The sequence below is a fragment of the Peromyscus leucopus genome, chromosome 4 (assembly GCF_004664715.2).
Source record: "Peromyscus leucopus breed LL Stock chromosome 4, UCI_PerLeu_2.1, whole genome shotgun sequence".
Lineage (NCBI taxonomy): Eukaryota > Metazoa > Chordata > Mammalia > Rodentia > Cricetidae > Peromyscus > Peromyscus leucopus.
Genome location: NC_051066.1, coordinates 103,269,985 through 103,285,562, shown reverse-complemented (window position 1 = coordinate 103,285,562; position 15,578 = coordinate 103,269,985). Strand labels below are relative to the sequence as shown.

Below are 15,578 nucleotides of genomic sequence, written 5' to 3'. Positions count from 1 at the left end.
CCTCCTCCTCCGGCTCACCGCTCTGCCCTCCTTTTGCGTCACTGTGTGCGCGCGCCGCCTGTTCTCCCGCGGGGCATCAGGGGACTGGTAGTTCGGGACAGTCCTGCGAGGCTTCCCGTTGGGAAGGTGAGGGGGGAGTGACTACAAGTCCCAGAAGGCCGTGCGGCCTCAGCAGCGGGCGCTTCAGTTCCCAGGGCGACCCCTGTGGCAGAAGCGGGGCATCTGGCGACCGTGGGGTCCTACCGTGGCCACCGCGTCCTGCACTTTGCTTTCGGCGTCCTCCTTCTCACCCTGAGGCCGCCGCCATGAAGGATGCACTGGTGCTGCAGAGCCGCGTCCCGGCGCACCCAGACTCCCGCTGCTGGTTCCTGGCCTGGAACCCCACAGGGACCCTGCTGGCCTCGTGCGGCGGCGACCGTAAAATCCGCATCTGGGGCACCGAGGGTAAGGCCTGGCTTGGCTTTGTGACCCTGGTGCCGAGGAAGACGCTACTCTTAAAAAGGGTTTGTCGGGGGAAGGAGTGTGCAAGCGTCAGCGGACAGTCTGGGATTGTTGCGGGAACTGGGATATTTGTTGAGGAAGAAAAATGAGAAAAGTCGTCTGAATAGCAATTGGACGGTTTTGAGACCTCTTCCAAAGGAAGTAGTCGCTTGCATCGTTGTAATGGTGGTTGAGCTTGTCACCCGACAGGGTTCCACTTTCAGTACCAGTTTTTGAATGGCTAGCCTGTTCTCTGCCTGTAGGTGACAGCTGGATTTGCAAGTCTGTCCTTTCTGAAGGCCATCAGCGCACTGTTCGGAAAGTGGCCTGGTCCCCCTGTGGAAATTACCTGGCCTCCGCCAGCTTTGATGCTACTACTTGCATTTGGAAGAAGAACCAGAATGACTTTGAGGTAACCAGGCTGGATGGAAGCAGATTACTTGTCTGCACCCCACAGCTGGGTCAACCTGCCCCTTTGAGGACAGCCTTTACTTAATGTTTATACCATAGACATGGTAGCTGGGTAGGGTAGTTCATGACACCAAATCCCAGCAATGGGACACTGAAGCAAGAGGATTGCCACAAGTCCTCTAGGCTGTCTCAGCAACAAGGTTGTGATCTGAGATGTTTTACTGGGACTCTTAGCTGTCATTAATTCACAGTCTTTTTCCCTTTCCAGTGTGTAACCACTCTCGAGGGTCATGAAAACGAGGTCAAGTCAGTAGCTTGGGCCCCATCTGGCAACCTCTTGGCTACCTGCAGCAGAGATAAGAGTGTGTGGGTCTGGGAAGGTGAGTCCAGACGTCTCCAGATACAAGGGAAAACCAGCTCACCGACTTTCAGCTCTGCTCCTGACAGGGTCAGCTCTTCACTTCTTTTTTCTCCCACAGTTGACGAAGAGGATGAGTATGAATGTGTCAGTGTCCTCAACTCTCATACACAGGACGTTAAGCATGTGGTTTGGCACCCAAGCCAGGAGGTAAGAGTCAGAAGGGGTAGGAAAGAACCCTGATATGGAGGCTTGTGCTCGGCCTGCCTGCACTCTCAGCATCCTCCTCACTTCCATAGGGATCTTTGGAACTGTCCTGTCCAGACAGTGTTTGATACTAGAACCATGGGTACCTCCTGGGCCATACAGACAAATGCTGGGTCTCCTTTCTCACTTTCAGCTGTTAGCTTCTGCCAGCTATGATGACACAGTGAAGTTGTACCAGGAAGAAGGGGACGACTGGGTCTGCTGTGCTACCCTTGAAGGTCATGAGTCCACTGTATGGAGCTTGGCCTTTGACCCCAGTGGCCAGCGTCTGGCATCTTGCAGTGATGACCGTACTGTGCGTATTTGGCGCCAGTATCTACCAGGCAATGAACAAGGTGAGGGTCCAGGAGTCAAAGGAGCGTTTTATAGTCTGCCAAGATATAGTCTGCCATGAATCACAATTGGGTTCGTGAGGTCACAGGAGAGCTCCAGAGAAGCACTGAAAGAATTGGGGATAGCTTTGTGGAACAAGGCCTTCCAACCAAATTTGAAGATGGCATGGAGGTTTTTGTTTGTTTGTTTGTTTTGTTTTTTGTTTTTGTTTTTTTTGTTTTTTGTTTGTTTGTTTTTGGTTTTGGTTTTTTTTTTTTTTTTTTTTTGTTTTTTTGAGACAGGGTTTCTCTGTGTAGCTTTGCGCCTTTCCTGGAACTCACTTGGTAGCCCAGGCTGGCCTCAAACTCAGAGATCCTCCTGCCTCTGCCTCCTGAGTGCTGGGATTAAAGGCGTGTGCCGCCACCACCTAGCTGCCATGTAGAATTTTTAACAGGAGACTGTAACACAAGATTCTCAGTTGAAAGCCCAGCAGCAAACCCCCCAACCGAAACAAAAAGAAGCTGCCAAATGGTGGTATCATAGGCCTTTAATCCCAGTACTCGGGAGGCAGAAGCTGGGAGATCTCTGAGTTCAAGGCCACCGTCTACATAGTGAGTTCCAGGACAGCCAGAGCTACATAGTGAGACCCTGACTCAAAAAAAAAAAAAAAAAAAAGAAAGAAGAGAGAGAAGAGAAGAAAAGAAAACCCAGCAGCATGAGTTGGCTGATGGGAATATCTAAACAACGTGAAGAACAGGATTCCTTGAGGCAAGGCAGAGGATTAGAAGGGAGGAGTGACGTTGGTTGGGTGGCTAGTGAGTGGCCTTAAAAGGCAGATTAACTGGTTAGATGCAGCCTGCAGTGGAATAGGGGGGCTTCCTTCTCAGAATCCTCGGGTGACAACAGTGTGTAAGGCAGATAAGGAGGGTGGGAACACAGTTGGGACAAAGGCTCATTGATTGGCAACGGGATGAGGAAGGGCACATTAGGAGAGGTGCTCAGGGCACAGAATGCCTTGGACTTAAGAAAGTTCTGTCGCACAGGGGTGGCATGCAGTGGCTCTGACCCCACCTGGAAATGTATCTGCACTTTGTCAGGCTTCCACACCAGGACCATTTACGACATTGCTTGGTAAGACCTCAGTCAATTCCTATAGCAGGGATTTTAGAGATGGCGTGACCTGTGCTGCTCTGCATTTGTTCAGATTAGGCCTGCTATTCTGGCTTACAACTGGCTGGCCTGGGGTTCCAGGAGCAGGAAGATGACTATACCTAAGACTGTTTCTGGGATAAGGTCCCAGGCTTTGAGGGCAGCACCAACCCTTAGGATTTACATAGCACTGGGACATCCTGAGATGATCATAGAATATGTGCATTTGTAACTGTGGACTTTGTGCTTTAGTAACTGATTCTTACGGAAACTAGAAAAGCTGCCCCATTCTTAGAAGAATGGAGGTTAGAGGCCACTCTGGGCCTGAGTCTTAGATCTTAGAAATAATTCCAACCATGAGAAAAAAATCTGTTATATGTCTAAGCTTTATTTATAGCAAATGTCTGGGAATATCTGTGCCATAAATGGGACTCGAATATTGACTTCATGGAGAATTAGCCCCACTCTACCCCTAAGCATTAAGTTTATGGCAGAAATTGAAATTTACTTTTAGCTAAGGAGTTGGTTTTTTGTTTGTTTGGTTGGTTTTTTAGGGATATGCATTTAACAGCTTAAAATTAACCTTACTTGTCTCTGTGAGTCTGAGGCCAGCCTGGTCTACAGAATGAGTTCTAGGACAGCCAGGGCTACACAGAGAAACTGTCTGGGGGGGGAGGGGAGCAATCAAAACAACAAAAAATTAGACCTATTTGAAGCTGGAGAAATGGCTCAGCAGTTAAGAAAACTGGCTACTCTTCTAGAGAACCTAGGTTCAATTCTCAGCTCCCACATGGCTGCTCACAACTGTCTGTAATTCTAGTTCCAAGGGATCTGACACCCTTTTTTGCTTCAGTGGGCATTATACACACATGGTACACAGACATACAAATAGGCAAAAATACCTGTAAAAGAAAAATAAATCTTACAACAATTAATTAAAAAAAAAACAAACTGCCGCATGGTGCTGGCACATACCTGTAATCCCATCACTCAGTAGGTAGAGGCAGGCAGATCTACTCTATAGAGCGAGTTCCAGGACAGCCAGAGCTACCCAGAGAAACTCTGTCTTGAAGAGAAGAAAAAAAAAAAAAAAAAACACTCAAGCAATTGGAATTTTTGCTTTTTTTTAACTTACTAACAGGCAGTTGAACATTCCAGATTCAAGTTTTATACAGTGATGGGCAATTGGGGAATCTTCAATGTTTATTTTAAAGTAAGTTCTACTAAATTATGATGAAACTTGTTAATGTCAGTGTTAAAAGGAGGTTAAGGATGCAGTGACATGGGCAGCTGCTTACGCCAAGTGGAGAAAGTGTGATTTGGTCTCATCTGTAGCTGGGGCAACCAGACGGGAAGCCCTGAGGACTAGGAGGGCCTTTGTTGGTGTGATGGCTTAGGAAAGCTGAGGCCTTAGGTTTGGGAAGAAGGTAGGCCTGGGACTGGAACACTGCTCCCCAATCTGCCGGGTTGGAGAGGCAGGAGTCATCTGCTTACCCCTGACATGTGTTCCTCCCAGGTGTCAGCTGACAGGGGCCCTGGCTACAGCGTGTGGGGATGATGCCATCCGAGTGTTTGAGGAGGATCCAGGCTCAGATCCACAGCAGCCTACCTTCTCTCTGACAGCTCATCTGCGTCAGGCCCATTCCCAGGACGTCAACTGTGTGGCTTGGAATCCCAAGGAGCCAGGACTCCTGGCCTCTTGTAGTGATGATGGGGAGGTGGCCTTCTGGGAATATCACCAACCTGCAGGCCTCTGAGCTATAGCTTGACTTGGCCAAGACTTTCCTAGTCATCAAGAGGACCTGAAGGATCCTTGATCTTCATTTAGCTTTATGCCTTCTGTTTGGATGTGTAGAAGCCACAGGACCATTCACTGTTTCCCTTCCTTGATGTGAGAGAGCCATGGGACAGAGCCATGGAACAGAGTATGTTGTGTTACAAATTTTGCTTTATTTAGGGCATGGTGTTACATTTTGGGGATAAATAGAGTATTTATAATCACTATGTATGTATATAGGAGAATGTGTTTGAAAGCTTTCTGAAATTATGAGCTTTATAGAAATAATCATCTGTGCCCCATTTCCTATTTTATAACTAAGGTCATTTATCATTTATAATTCCACTGTTTAAATGGGTCCCTCCTTCCCAATTTTAAGTCCCTGCATTTAAGACCTGCAAGCCAGTTATGGTGTCTTCCTAGCACTCAAGGAAAGACAGGATGATGAGAAGCTCAAGGTTATCCTTGGCTATATAGCAAGTTTCAAACTAGTTTGGGCTATACAAGAACCTTTCTCAAAACACAGTGACGTTCAAAGTTTGTTCAGAGTAAAAGAACACCTCTGCTCTTCCTTAGAAACCCTCACACGCCTCTTGAGACGTTATGCTGTGGTGGCAACTGAACTAAAGAGAGAATTGGTTTTCAGTAAAGGGCAGAAAACATTAAGACAGTAGCTTGTGGCCCTCTAAGAAAACATCAGCAGGCTGGGTGTGGCGGCACACACCTATAATCCACCACTCAGGAGGCAGAGGCCAACTTGATCTACAAAATGAGTTCCAGGACAGCCAAGTAGACAGAGGTCCTGTCTCAAAAAAAAAACAAGTAAAAGACTATGGCGTATGTGTGCTGCCAATGTGTGTGGTGTTTTTCAGGGAAAAGAGTAATTGTCTAATAAGCCTTCTAAAGAGTGGTAAGGGCTGTCTCCAAAGCTGGAGGCTTTACTTAATTTTTGACAGTGTACACTTGTGACCTTAGCTTTTTTTGAAAGACAGCAGAAACAGTATCCAGAACAGTAGTGGCTAGAGTGATCTGCAGATCCCTGGGAGTCTTAGGTCCCTTGCAGGGTCAACACCTTACATGATCCAGGAGTGGCACCAGTTAAATAGCCATCAGTCTTCACTGTCTTGTTCCCTCAGTAGGAACTGAGCCAGCTTCTCTTAGACAAGAAAGAGGACTAATTATTATTAAACATTGACCCTTAAGAACACTTATACTGACAAATGAGAAAATTCCATCCAGCCCCTCTGCAATGAAGTAAGGTGGTCTTAAGGAAAAGCAGTTGGATGTTGTTGCAAGCCAAGTTAGCTATTCATGGCATGCCATCTTTACCAGAACTAGGAAATTATAGTATTTAGGCCTGGCTATTTAGTTGTGTTTCTAAAAAATGAACATATTGAACCTTTCACTAAATGTTCAGCTTATAGTAAATGTTTAAAAGACAGAATTTCTAAAAACTTGTAACAAACTTTAGTGGTAATGAAATTAGCAAATGAGTAGTGAACTGTGCGGATATCTTGAGATTTGTGGAATTTCATGGGTCGTTCTCCAAATGACCCATGTACTGGTGTTACACTGGTCATTTGGAAAATGTTATATTCAGACAGTGATGGGGTAGTGGGTTTAATAGTCTAAGATGCATGGATGTATCTGTAGACCCTACATTGCCTCGAGGAAACTTTCACATAGTTTTGCATAGTAGCAACGGAGAGCCAATTATTTGAAGTTGACATGCTTCAGTAAACACAACAGATGAGCATCAAAGTGGCTAAAGGTCTTAACTGGCTTCTATGTAAAGGATGTAAAAGGATTGCAACACTGTACCATGCTATTCCTCAAGAATTTATTTTTCCTAAAATATGTTAACGAGGTTATTTTGAAATGGACTGCCTTAATTTTTATTATAACAAGTATCAGTGAATATAACCTAGATAATAAAAGCTTTTGAGGCTCTGCTCTTAGTTTTCTGAAGGGGTAAGGGGTCTTGAAATCATCATTTGAAAACTGCTGGCCTAGAAAATGAATCACAGTGATTCGTGTTTATTCATGAAGAACAGAAAGCAAACAGTTGAAGTTGTAGGTGTGAGATTGTGGTAAGAGGACATTTTAAGGAGACTAGAGTCATTTCTACCTGGTGCATCTTTTGTTTTATTTTTTGAGACAGGGTTTCTCTGGGTAGCCTTGGCTTTCCTGGAATTAGCTCTGTAGACCAGGCTGGCCTCAAACTCCCATAAGTCTGCCTGCCTCTGCCTCCCAAGGGCTGGGATTAAAGGCATGCGCCACCATCGCCTGGCCCTGCCTAGTGCATCTTCACCATGGAAGGAAGATTTCAGAACACAGGTCATGAGAAGCCCTACCTGTTGGCCAAGATGGAGTCAGCTCCTACTGCTATGCCACTAACTTTGCAACACCTATAAAGGAAGCTGAGATCATCTGCATGACCCAAGAGTTAGCTGTCTGACAGACACTGTTAGTCCTTCAGTAGAGGGCAAGTTTGTCCTCCACATACTTGATAGGAAGATTCAGTGCTAAAATGACAATTTTTCTGGCCAGGACCTTTGGTTGAAGAAAATTTAGGACATACAGTTTCTCCAAATTATTTATTAGAATGTATGACTCAAGGAACTACAAAAAAAAAAAAAAAAAAAAAAAAAAAAAAAAAAAAAAGGCCTCCAACTACTGTACATAGTTTATGCTTGACGTGACACTTGAAAATACTGGACCCAGAGCTTGAACTGCTTGGTCCAGAGTAGGAAAGTAACTGGGAACAGCAGCAACCTGAATGGCCAGACCTCAGGCTGACAGACCTGGTTTCCAAAACCAGTTCCCCCTGAACTGTCCACATTCCTGTTTCCAGGTTCAATGTCCCCACACACGAGAGAATGCCTCAGACTCAATCTGAATCACTGTCTGTTTCAGCTTCTTTCACATCCACACTGAATTTATACTCCTGGTCACATCCCATGTATGCATCACTCATGAAGTACAGGGTATAGTTGTGGCCACCTGTGGCTGGGGCCACAAAGTCTAGCTTCACCTAAAGAGAACAGGCAGAAATCAGGTTAGTGGGGACCTGGGAGGAGGCGACCCACCTGTCCAACCCCAGGGATAGATGCAGGACTGAGTGTACACACTCACCTTGGCTTTCTGCTGCAGGGTCAGCCTCTTGATGGAGATGAGGCTGTTGGACTTGGCATCTCCAATCACAACCCACCAGCCCTCTTCACGTTTCTACAGGGATCAAAACCAAGAACTTAAGCATAGAAAACTTGATGACTACAATCAACTGTGAGAATGGTTATGAAACAGAGTAACAAAACTCAGATTAAAGCTCTCCACAGTTGCTTCCTGAAACACAACTTGATAGACTTAAGAGTTTTTAGCAGTCTAAACATATCCCCAAAGGACTTACTCTTCAAATAAGTAGCTAGACTAACTTTTCAGTTCTACCTCATTTCCATTACTTAAGGCACCTTTTTTATTTAACGCTTGTCACTGAATCTAAACTGCATTATTAGAGATTTAGCCTTGAGGCATACAAACTTCAAGTTCTTTTTTTTTTTTTTTTTTTTTTTTTTTTTTTTTTTCGAACAGGGCTGGTAGGCTTTGAGCTCATTGAGCTGTGAATACAAACGCTTGCCAGTGGATAAGGCTGCAAGGCAAACTTCAAGTCTAAGAAAGGCAAGCTAACTGAAAAATCTTAATGTGGAGATGAACCTGCAGCAGAGAGAATACAAAGCAAGCCCGTGGGACCTCTCCTGACATCCTCTCTCTGGAGAAGCCCTCTCTGTTGGCTGCAGTAGAGCCCATATGCCCCAGTGGCACTTTCCTTAGAAACCTGAATAATTTGTCTACAGAAGTACATGAAGTTTATCTAGCATCTGCACCCAACCTTCAGTGCTCCCACATAAAGAAGATGAGACTTTCTTCCTGTTGATTTAAAAACAAATATGCAACTAGAACCTCAGTGAAATATAACTAGAAGACCAAGTAGAAAAGTCCAAGTGTCCTGGAGCCATTTATAGAAACAAAAGTAATCTTAAGAGTCAGCGAGAGATTAACACTGCCTGATGTTTTTTAACAATGACCAGCCACCTAAATTGTTTAAAAACAAAAAAAGAAAAAGAATCCATGGTTCTGAGATTAATACTCAGCCTTGTGAGTTCATTACCCCCAGACTCCTCTCCCCTGGTAGGAAATGTATCCTGTCCTAAGACCTAGCTAGTGAACAAGCCTCAAATGGACTTGTGGCAAAGCCAGCTGCTAGGACATACCTGTGGGAAGAGAGGTGCAATAACAGGGCCTGTGACTTCCTCCTCTCGCTCCAGTTGCACTAGCACCACAACTGGCCCACCACTGGTGAAAGCAAAACAATATATGAGCGCTGTGGTTGTGGGCAGAGACCCCAGGGCAGACTCCTGACACTTCCTGTCTCACCTGCGGATGCTGTCTTTATCCACCACTTCATAGGACAGTTCAATATTCGGGTAGCGGTTACAAAAGCGGGCCACATCTGCGATCTGGCTGTCAGTCAACTGAAGCAATGCGTTCCGTTCTTCATCCTCCATCTCCATGATGTCAAAAACACTCTCCACTCCCTACAGTGGGTGTGCTGAGGTCAGGGGGGCAGAGAACACATGCCACAGCAAGTACCACTGGCTCTAAAGAGCTGCGCCCACACTGCCAAGTCATCTAGAAGCAGCTTTAGAGAGAGTGCAGACCACTTCTGGCCCCTCTCAGCATCTCGATTCAGATGGAACTCCTTCAAAGGAACCAGTTCCCCTGCTAATGCTTGCCTCCCACAATCTACCTGCAGATCAGGACTTTCTGTTCTAAGCTCATCACCCAGCACTCCAGGTCTTAGCTCACCTTATCTGTGCAACGTTTGATATGCTCTGAGGTGAAGTGTGGCAGCTGCTTCAGATAGGAGTCCTTAGACCACATGGCTTGGGTGACCATCTGAGCCAGTTCCATGGCTGCCAGAGCAGGGCTGAGCCACCCATTGCTAGAGAGTACATCCACACAGGCCTGAATGAGCCGGATTGCCTGTATGGAGAGGGAATGTAAGAGCAGGGGGGCTGGGAAGCCAGTCCTGGGAGGCCCCCCTGGCCAGTGAACCTCCAGACCCCACCCACATTACCTTACTAAGGATTTCCTCCGTGTCCGACTGCAGTTCAGCACTCAGCTGCATTCGGGACAGGTGAGCCTGCAGCAGCAGGTTGGTCTTCACATGCGGATCATTGAACTTGGGGTTATTCAGCTTGTGGGGAACCTTCTGAGCCAACTAGAATGGGAAAGAAAAAAAGCTGGTGATAAACAGAGGACCCTACCTGAGACCTGTTCAGGCCAAACACACCATGTGGCCCTGCTCGACTCTAGAGAGAAGGATGGAGAATTGTTGGTAAATGTGGAAGGATGTATGAGGTTGAGAGAGGTAAGAGAAATGTATGAGGGTATTTGTGACAGGAAGCCATGTGCTTTGGTATATGGGCCAAATTTTTACTCCTGAATGGTCTTCTAAAGCAGATGCCCTCACCTGGCGTAGCAGGTTGTCTTCATGATGCCTGATGGGAATGTTCTCATACTCTGCCGCGTTGGAAATAATCTCAATAAGTCCTCGAACCTTGGTTTTAGCATTGAGAGACATGCTGAAGAGCTCTGAAAGAAAATGAGAGAATGTGGGAAGAGCCAACTGGGAGAGGAAAGGAACAGACTAACAAGAATCAACTGCCTGGCAGCACTGCTTTCTTGCATATCATCTCTGACAAATTATCACATCTCATCCCACCCGACTCCAGAAGCCCATGCACCCCTGGTCCTCACCGATGGTGGTGTAGTTTATGTAATAGTAGGCAGCAATCATGCCCAGGTTCAGAGGGGCCACATCCATCTCATCCTCAATGCTGATGCATTTGGACTGTTCCAGGTCACTGAGGGTCTGCTCCACCAGCTCTGACAAGTGGTCAGACAAGTGACGATGAGATATGCCTGTGGAGATGTAAGAGGGAACTCTCAGGATATTGCCTAGCAAGAGCTGTGAAACTCTCCAAGGGCACTGTGTGCTCTTTGGTTCACTGACCCTGAAGGTTGTAGTAATTGGGGTTCTGTGTCATTCGGCGATACAAAAAGGTCCAGGTGAGGTAGTCCACAGCATCCTGCTTGTTCTCAATGGTCTTGGTGACTATCTCAGCATTGAAGTGGTCATGCATACAGTGGTCCAGGTGAGACTCTACCGGCAATGGCTCATATAAAAACTTTTTGAAAAAATCCTGTGGATTGGGGGACATTAAAAAAGAATCAATGACAACATGATAATAAAGGGTGAAGGGCAGGCAACCCAACAGGGAATGAATGGCCTGTATGATTATATATATAACAGCCAGATAGGAGAAACACTTAGACAACAGTTCATGTGATACAGAGCAGGGTGGGGCACGCCAAGCCACCCAGCTGGAGCAGGAAGCAGTGCATGAAGGAAGACAACAATCGGTGGAGACATGGAATCACCAGCAGGAGCAAAAACAAAGAACAAAATTCTGTGTTGGCTCCAGCTTGTTACAAAAGCAACTGACAGAAAGGACTGAAAAGTTTATTAAAGACATTTCAGAAAGATTCGAGAAATCTGTTCAAAGTCTCCTAACTGACCTTTTTAGAGCCTTGACACATGATGACACAGCGCCCCTCGTCATCCTGCAGGGGGCGGTTGGCATGGCCCACCATCTGAAGCACATCATAGATGGGGTAGTCCACATAGCTGGGGCAGAAGAGAGAAATAGGAAACTGTCAGGAGACCTGCCTGTCTTCAGCCACAGGGACAGAAGATGAAGGCAGGGAGATAAGGTCAAACTACAGCAAACTGGTCCTGAACCTGTGTGCTTAGTGATTCATTTCATTTGCTTACCTACACATTATTTTAGTTTCTAAGTGAAAGAGTCATGAATGTGTTACTCAATGAACTTGAACCAAAGCTGCAAACCTACCTAAGGCCAGAAGCAAAATAACATCCTATTAAAGGACCAAACTTAAAGTCAAGTTTAAGGGCTGTGTGTTTCAGATTAAAAAGTAATCTAAAACCCAAAGTAAGAACCAGATTCAGACATTTTAAACTCACAAAACTAATTTAATTTCAAAATAATCTGCATTTTTGAAAAAAAAAAGTTAAATTATTCAGGCTGTGAGAAACACTGAACCGACAAAGGTGTGACCTTGTGGGGAGCAGGTTAACAACCCCCGTTTCCTCCTGTCTGTAAGGTCTTCTCTCCAAACTGCTGAGATAGAGGTACAATGACTAAAAAGAAGTCTACCTCCTGGGACCCAAAAATTAACCCTGATCTACAGGGACTCTAGACTATGTTTAGTTCCCTAGACTGCATTTGCAGATTAACACTGGTTTTAGGAGGGAGATCTGTTAATGTTAACTCACGCATGGATCTTGCCATTGTAGTACTGCGTATCCATGATGATCACTAGATGAGCAGCAACATTCATACCCCAGCAGAGACTTCGAGAAGCCACCACCACCTGGATCGCCCCTAAGCAGGGGAAGAGAGAGAAAGACTGAGGACAGGGCTTCCAGAAACTATGTGCCTCACTGGCAGGCACGTCCAACCTTGTGTTCCATTTCAAAGCTCAGAGTGAGGCTGCCTAGGAACAAGGTCTGACACTAATGAAGTGCGGGGAAAGGCAGCACCACACTATTGACTATCCTAGAAGAAACAAAGCATTCTAGAGAACTCAAACCCAGGGAAAGCAAGACCCGAACTGCCTGATGGATCAGCCTCTGATGGTGAAAGCTAACACCAACCCAACCATGGTAGGTCAGCCCAAGACGGCAAAACCAAACTTCCTCTGAGCACACCCAAACCAGGCAGATCCAAAGAGTGAGAGACTGGTGGGATCAGCTACACCAAGGCTCTGCCACATAGCGCCAGAATAGTGAACAAGGCATAAAATGCCACAGGTCAACAAAGGGCAGCAGACGAGAGGCAGCCAACCAGAGAAGAACCACAAATCCACAGCCATCTCTTGAGTTCTAACTCCACCAGTCTTGTATTCACACAGAACCACTGGCCGGTGGCCCCGAGCCCCAGAAAACCAGGTTCTGAAATGGGACCAGCTTATGTGCCTGCCTGCTTTCTAATCTTGCAAGGAGGGGTATCTCTCTCGACTACATCATACGTGTTTAAGAGGAATCTAATGAGGCAAGACATGCAGTAGTCTGCTAGCACTGTGAATGAATACTATTCAACAGAGAAATGCCATCCAACCCTAAAGTTGAGTACATACAACTGGGACAGCTTTGGTTGCCATGAGGTTTCCTTACCTGAGCTGAAGAGCTGCTCTACCAGGCGCCTCTCCATGGGGCTCAGCCCTTCATGTAGGTAGCCCACCCCATTTAGCAGTGTCTCCTTGAGCGTGCTGTCACTTAACTTCTCCAGGTAAGGGATCAGATCCTTCTCAGTACAGTGCAAGAACCTGGGAAGATCAAGAACAAGCACAGGTCAGAGGCACTGCAGTATGTGCTGGGCCCAGCCTCAGTCCCCGCCTCACCCAGGACACCCAGAGCAGGGGGCAGCTTCACTAAACATGATCCTCACGCACCCACCCACCCACCCCAGAAATTAGAGCACACCGCACCTCTGCCGCTGGATGTCTGCTGCACAGGTAGTGAGGATGTCTATCGCGGTGAGACGGGTCTGCTTGCGAGATGGGACAAAAACGATGACAGGCTTCTTGGGTGAGTGTTTGGTGATAGCATGGTACACAGGCTTGGCCATAGACAGCAGGCGAGTCTGGGTATGGCTGATGTTGAAGCCCTGAAAACCAAGGGAGAAGAAAAGACACTGAGGTCACTGGACCTGAGGAACAAGGGATCCCTGAGGCCGTGGAGGAGTGGAGCCGGGGTCCTACCTGGATGTGCAATTCTAAAGGTACAGGGCGCACATTAGGGTGGAAGTTGAAGGTGGAGGTGGCACTGCAGCCCAGCCAGTGAGCCACATCCTTGGCATTGGAGAGGGACGAGCTAAGTGCCACAATGCGAATGGGCCGCTCAATCTGGGAGGAGATGTAGCGCATCCGGGAGCAGATCACTTCCAAGACAGGCTGGGAAAAGGGGAAGGAGTCATTCCAGCCCAGGTTCCCCATCTTCTGCCTGAGCCTCCCTTTATGAACCACCTGCCTGTCCCAATTATAGGCTCTCCTGCTGTGGTTCCCCTGCCCCAAGAGACAACCTTCACCTTATTGTTCTTTAAGAGTTCTATCCAAGCAGGGCGGTGGTGGCGCACGCCTTAAATCCCAGCACTTGGGAGGCAGAGGCAGGCGGATCTCTGTGAGTTCGAGGCCAGCCTGGGCTACCAAGTGAGTTCCAGGAAAGGCGCAAAGCTACACAGAGAAACCCTGTCTCGAAAAACCAAAAAAAAAAAAAAAAAAGAGTTCTATCCAAAAAATCTCAGGTCACCTTCTGGAAAAAGGCAGAAATCTTTGTGATGAACCTAGTCCCTGGCTCAAGCCCAATGTAAAGTCACTGCGTGGGTCCCACCCCTCCTCTATGCTGCAAAGTCAAGCGTACCCCATTCTCGCCCCCAATAAGGTGGACCTCATCCACCACAAAGAGGTTAATGTTCTGGACATTCTTGCGCTGCTTCCACCTCCGGGAAAGGATGTCCCACTTCTCAGGGGTACTGATGATGATGTTGCCTTTGCCCAGAAGCTTCAAGTCTGTGCTAGTCTCCCCCGTCAGCAGCACCACCTTCTTGTTGAGCCTGTCCTGAAACTTCTCATACCAGTCCATGTACACCTGGCAGGCAGGGGAGGGAGACATAAGAACAACAGGTCATGCCTGCATCTCTCAGTTGCTAGGAGGAGAACTGAGAAGCCAGATATCTTACACTACTTTTTCTGTTTTGAGATAGGGGCCCAGGCTGACCTCAAACTTGTGGGTTCAAGTGAACCTATTGCCTCAGCCTCCTAAGCAGCTGGGATGACAATCATGTATCACCATACTCTATTCATAATACTGTATCGTCTATACCAGCTTTTAAGTGACAGGGCAGCTTTTCTTTAAGAAATGATACACAGTTGTCAGATATGCAACGCCTTCTGGGAAATTCACAGTTCCACAGCACATTACACACCTGCTCTGCCAGAGCCTCCATGGGGGTAATGTAGACACAGCGCCCCTCAGAATTCTGCAGCAGCATCCGCAGGATGGCAAACTCTGCACAGATGGTCTTCCCGCTGCCCGTGGGGGCCCCCACAAACACGTTATCATCACTGTTGTACACGGTGTTAAAAACTGGAAACCAAAAGATGCAAGGGGGAGGGGGAATGAAACGGATCATTCGTCAAGATTGTGAACACCATGAGACAAAGTCAATCAACTGCAGTACAAAGAGAAGCCTAGAACACTGGCCCATCTAGCTGTCTCTCACCATACTTTCTCCTGCAAAGCAGGGAAGGAAAAAGTCCAAGATCAGGTTCAGATCTGGAGATTTGTGGCAAGAAAAAAGCAAAAGAAATCCAGCATGGCCAGGCAGTGGTGGCGCACTCCTTTAATCCCAGCACTCGAGAGGCAGAGGCAGGCAGATCTTGTGAGTTCGAGGCCAGCCTGGTCTACATAGTGAGTTCCAGGAAAGGCGCAAAACTACACAGAGAAACCCTGTCTCGAAAAACCAAAAAAAGAAAAAAAAAAAGAAAGAAAGAAATCCAGCATCTTTGCCACTCAAGGACCAGGACGGACGGACACACACACACACGCACACGCACACGCACACGGACACACAAAGACAGGACACCTTTCTCTGCCCTATCAGCAGTCTCCTATATTCT

General features: G+C 46.9%; 2 protein-coding genes across 2 annotated transcripts in view; one reads left to right on the top strand and one right to left on the bottom strand.

The window, feature by feature from the left end:
• Positions 1-133: 133 nt before the first annotated feature.
• Positions 134-6,704, top strand: Ciao1 (cytosolic iron-sulfur assembly component 1). Its single transcript, XM_028892719.2, has 7 exons — positions 134-444; positions 744-892; positions 1,160-1,271; positions 1,371-1,459; positions 1,650-1,851; positions 2,872-2,959; positions 4,494-6,704. Exons 1-7 carry the CDS (start codon positions 306-308, stop codon positions 4,732-4,734), a joined length of 1,020 nt encoding a protein of 339 aa, XP_028748552.1. The 5' UTR covers positions 134-305; the 3' UTR covers positions 4,735-6,704.
• Positions 6,705-7,334: 630 nt separating this feature from the next.
• Snrnp200 (small nuclear ribonucleoprotein U5 subunit 200) overlaps positions 7,335-15,578 on the bottom strand; it is a 28,436-nt gene continuing 20,192 nt past the window's right edge. The window contains exons 30-45 of the mRNA XM_028892715.2: positions 14,885-15,045; positions 14,320-14,547; positions 13,662-13,853; positions 13,389-13,567; positions 13,075-13,226; positions 12,175-12,283; positions 11,397-11,505; positions 10,831-11,020; positions 10,575-10,739; positions 10,288-10,409; positions 9,892-10,035; positions 9,621-9,797; positions 9,189-9,349; positions 9,026-9,107; positions 7,890-7,982; positions 7,335-7,788 (exon numbers count right to left, since the gene is read on the bottom strand). Of these exons, the coding sequence (XP_028748548.1) occupies positions 7,645-7,788; positions 7,890-7,982; positions 9,026-9,107; positions 9,189-9,349; positions 9,621-9,797; positions 9,892-10,035; positions 10,288-10,409; positions 10,575-10,739; positions 10,831-11,020; positions 11,397-11,505; positions 12,175-12,283; positions 13,075-13,226; positions 13,389-13,567; positions 13,662-13,853; positions 14,320-14,547; positions 14,885-15,045 (2,408 nt within the window). The 3' untranslated portion in view covers positions 7,335-7,644. The remainder of the gene's footprint in view (positions 7,789-7,889; positions 7,983-9,025; positions 9,108-9,188; positions 9,350-9,620; positions 9,798-9,891; positions 10,036-10,287; positions 10,410-10,574; positions 10,740-10,830; positions 11,021-11,396; positions 11,506-12,174; positions 12,284-13,074; positions 13,227-13,388; positions 13,568-13,661; positions 13,854-14,319; positions 14,548-14,884; positions 15,046-15,578) is intronic.

Excerpts from the sequence above, each read along its gene's own strand:
- Ciao1 (XM_028892719.2), top strand. The coding sequence starts at position 306 with ATGAAGGATGCACTGGTGCTGCAGAGCCGCGTCCCGGCGCACCCAGAC. Across the intron at positions 1,460-1,649 it reads TTTGGCACCCAAGCCAGGAG|CTGTTAGCTTCTGCCAGCTA; the intron begins GTAAGAGTCAGA and ends TCTCACTTTCAG. Across the intron at positions 1,852-2,871 it reads TCTACCAGGCAATGAACAAG|GGGTGGCATGCAGTGGCTCT; the intron begins GTGAGGGTCCAG and ends TCTGTCGCACAG.